This window comes from Nematolebias whitei, chromosome 7 (assembly GCF_014905685.2).
Source record: "Nematolebias whitei isolate Nwh7 chromosome 7, NemWhi1, whole genome shotgun sequence".
In the NCBI taxonomy this organism is placed as follows: Eukaryota; Metazoa; Chordata; class Actinopteri; order Cyprinodontiformes; family Rivulidae; genus Nematolebias; species Nematolebias whitei.
The window spans coordinates 19,012,919-19,017,080 of NC_056504.1; the positions used below are offsets into that span (position 1 = coordinate 19,012,919).

General features: G+C 39.4%; 1 protein-coding gene across 1 annotated transcript in view; it reads left to right on the forward strand.

Annotated features, from left to right (window-relative positions):
• Positions 1–4,162, forward strand: part of LOC119412168 (neural cell adhesion molecule L1-like protein) — a gene marked incomplete at its 3' end in the record, with an annotated part of 88,927 nt that overhangs the window by 32,859 nt on the left and 51,906 nt on the right. The window contains 1 exon segment of the mRNA XM_037679145.1: positions 3,896–4,004. Coding sequence (XP_037535073.1) covers positions 3,896–4,004 — 109 coding nt within the window.

Here is a 4,162-nt window from a genome sequence, read left to right on the forward strand (position 1 = left end):
CACACATCAGAGGCTATGAGGGGTTCAGTGTCTTGCCCAGAGACACTTCAGCATGTGACTGCTGGTGGATTTGAACCCCCAACTCTCGCATTGGAGGACGACTGCTGTAACCACTCAGCCACCATTATCAAAATATTCAATTTATTCAAGCAATGTGTACTATGACTTTCTGTTTTTTTCCCAATATTTAACTTTGTTCACACATTGACTGCATTGAATACACAAATAAAATATGTTTTAAACACTATTTTCAATTACCCTCACACTTTGCAACACTGAATATTATCCAAACAAACAGTCCAAACTAAATTAGTTGTTTGCAAACACATGAAGAGAAAACCTAAACCTTTGGGCAAAAGTAGCTTAATATGCGAGAGAGAACTTCCTTCTTCCATAACCTCTGCACCGGCAACTGATGTGTAAAAAATCTATTAAGAGATTAAAGTGAACGCCGACATGGCTTCCAAGACAGAGCTAATATAATTAACTCTCATCACTTCAGTAACTGCCAACATCTGTAGTCCAGAAAGTGTTTGAAAAGAGCATCTCAAACAACGTCTCTTTCTGAAGTGCTGCATGAATCATTTTTGGATCCATGTGTAAAAAAACCCTCATGTTCTGCTTGAAAATAATATATTTAGTTGATCTAACAGATTCTTTTGGCCTTGATGTCCACATCTGGATCAGACGACAGTGATGAGGGAACTGCAGGTTTATCATAATTTATATTGTCATTGCAATAATAATCAATAATATAAATTATGAATAAAACATTACAAGTTTATCAAATATCAAACAGCCCTAATCATAAATTATCTGTTTCTGTTCTATGAGGACAGATTTTAATTAAACTTTTAAAAATTACTGCTTAGATAAATATCTATAAGTCATTCAACCTTTGGAGCCAATCCAAATCAAGATGGCTGCCACAGCTAACTGTCAGTCATCTTGGCCTAAAACAGTAGCAATAACTGTTGGAGCCAGCCTTGTTTCTCTGTTAGCGTAATATCTTATGAAATCCTTGATGGGTTTTAATTCAATTCAGTTGATTTACCTGTATATAGCGCCAAGTCACAAGAGAAGTTATCTCAGGGCTCTGAACAGAAACATTCACATACATTATGAATGCCAATTAGTAAAAGTTATAAGGAAGGAAGGAAGCATTGCATTGAGTCTTAATTTCATTGCATTCTCCCATCCTGAGCTGTCACAAGGCAACAGTGGAAAGGAAAATCTCCCTCTTAACAGGAAGAATTTTCCAGCAGAACCATGCTCAGGATGAGCAACCATTTGCTTCCACCAGCTAGGGTTTAAGGGTGCATTCACACCAGCCCTGTTTAATCCACTTTAATCAAACTCTAGTCCATTTACCTAGAAAGTTTAGTTCATTTGGGGAGGTGTGAATGTGCAATCGAACTCTGATGCAGACCAAAAAAGTGAACTCTGGTCCACCTAAAAACCTAGGTCTCAGTTCGGTTGAAGTGAACTTGCGGTTCGAAAGCAATGTGAATGCAAGGGGACCGGAGACTGCTACAAAAGCAGGAAGTGGACTACAGCGCAGGGCATTCTGTGTAAATACAACTAAAACAAACGCACATTTCTTTTACCTCATACGGAGCTGTCAGGCGCCTTGTGTGAAAAACAACATTCTCCATGGTCTTTTCCTCATCTTCTGCTCATGCTGAGTCCATTGTTGAAAAATGACATAACATAAATCCTAAAACCACTCAAATTTGACACCACTCAATTTTCTTTTTATTACCAGAAGTAAGTTGCACTCAGTGTTATCTTCAGAGGTTTTCTTGTCATTTCCTTCAGTCCAACATTTTTCAGTCAGGTCTTCTGGACAGTTTCTTTTTTTGTGCTGAAATGTTTCGCCTTCGATCCAGAAGGCTTCATCAGTCAAGGAAACACACAACAAAACTGATTCTTCCCCCAACAGCTTACTCCAAAGTGGAACAAACCAGTTTTGCTTGTGATAAGTTGGTCTCTTTGGTACGCCCCCTCCTCCATTGCCGGCCCTCTTCCTTGTTGACAGTCGTGTCAATCTGGTTGAAAACAACAAATTCCATGCTCAATAATCCAGGTATACAATCCAATATTTTTCAAGGAACCACAAAACAAAACTGATTCTTCCCCCAGTTTCCTTGACTGATGAAGCCTTCCGGATCGAAGGCGAAACATTTCAGCACAAAAAAAGAAACTGTCCAGATGACCTGACTGAAAAATGTTGGATTGTATACCTGGATTATTGAGCATGGACTTTGTTATTTCCTTCAGTAGTTCTTGGGGCAGCACCACCACAGGCAAGGGAGGTAGCAGGTTGGCTCAAATAACTCAGTGCAGTGTGAACCACACCCACTGAAAATGTAACAAATGATCTGAATATTGGTCCCCAATAGAACCGAGTCTACTGCACTATCAGGTGTGAAAACAACCTAAGAGGCCTGAAAGGAGGAACAGACACAGAATGACAGGTCCAGAATGACAGTTCCAGAATGGAGGCGAGCAGGTCCCTCTCTAGGAGGAAAGACAAATAAAAAACACATGTTAAGATAGAAATAATTATAAATACAAACTATTCAGTTGTATTAATTTGTAACTATCCATTTGATGAAATGAGGTCAATTTGTCCTCTAGTAGTCTACACCTATAGCAGCATAACTAAGGGATAAGTCAGGAAACCCAATCCGACCCTAACTATGGGATTTATCAAAAAGAAAGTCTTAAGTCCAGTCTTAAAACTGGACAATGTGTCAGCCTCACGGACTGAAACTGGAAGTTGGTTCCACAAGAGAGGAGCCTGATAACTGAAAGCTCTTCCTCTTATTTTGGAAACTCTAGGAACCACTGGTAAACCTACAGTCTGAGAGCAAAGTGGTATGTTTGGAAAATATGGAACATTAAGATCTGTAATGAAATTAATGAAGCTTTAATGAAAATGATTACATTTTGAAGTCAGGCCAGTTCGGAAAAAAAAAAAAAGTTTAAAACTCAGTCAAATTAACAGATATTGAGCAAAAATATGATGTGGTAATAGCTGAGAGTCATTAGACGCATATAATGTTTTTTTTTTAAGGTTTGACCAAACATCTACAACTTTGTCTTTTCTTAACATAAATGATCTTCTTTAATGTGCTCTGTCAATGTTTTCCCCAAAAAGCAACCAATTGTCATTTGTCACACATTATCACCACATTATCCACCCAACTTTCAGCTTTTTAGACAAAATGTGTATTCATTCTCACTAATTATTGTTTACATTTTTTACCATTCTTCATCTGAACTAAAACAGTAAACATAGTAGACATTGTAGAATAGTGGTTCCCAACCTGTGAGTGTAAATCCTCCAAATGTTCTGTCCTGATTATTTTGGATTTGGTAAATAAACTAGAAAAGTCTAGTTGTACAGTTTTCAAAGTAAACTGGTCTATTAAAGTTTATGATGGGGGAGGGGGGGTTGTCAGTTACAGGCTTGGAATCAGCATATTTAGGAATGAACTGCACATGGTAAATGGACTGTACTTATATAGCGTCTTTCTATCTAATCAAGACACTCAAAGCTCTTTACACTACAATCTGTGTCCTCATTTACCCATTCAAACAGCACTCTACTAGATCTCTACAAAGCTAATTGACCAAATTATTCTAAAGAGACTAATCAGCGCTTTATCACATTCATACACTGATGGGACACACATCAGAGGCAATGATGGGTTCAGTGTCTTGCCCATGGACACTTCGGCATGTGACTGCTGGTGGATTCGAACCCCCAACTCTTGCATTGGAGGACGACTGCTCTAACCACTCAGCCACAGCCGGAGAATCAGTTACTGTGTGTGGGCCTTTCATTGCAGCTTTAATCTTCATGTGTGCTTGTTTGTTTGCTTCCCAGTTGAGCAGCTGCCCACCATCACAGCTCAGCCCCCCAGCTCTCTCATCGCCTTCCCTTTTGATGAGAGTTTCCCCATGACATGCGAAGCCAAGGGGAATCCCAAGCCAGAGTGAGTAACAAGTCTTCTAACACTTCAGAAGAGAGTTGGAAAGAATAGAAAGCTTAAACGCAACCGAACAGACAGCAGATACAAACAATGACAACTCCTCAGGATCGTCGCATTGCATTTGGCTGCTCTGGTGTTGAACTTTGGAAGATGGGGGGGGG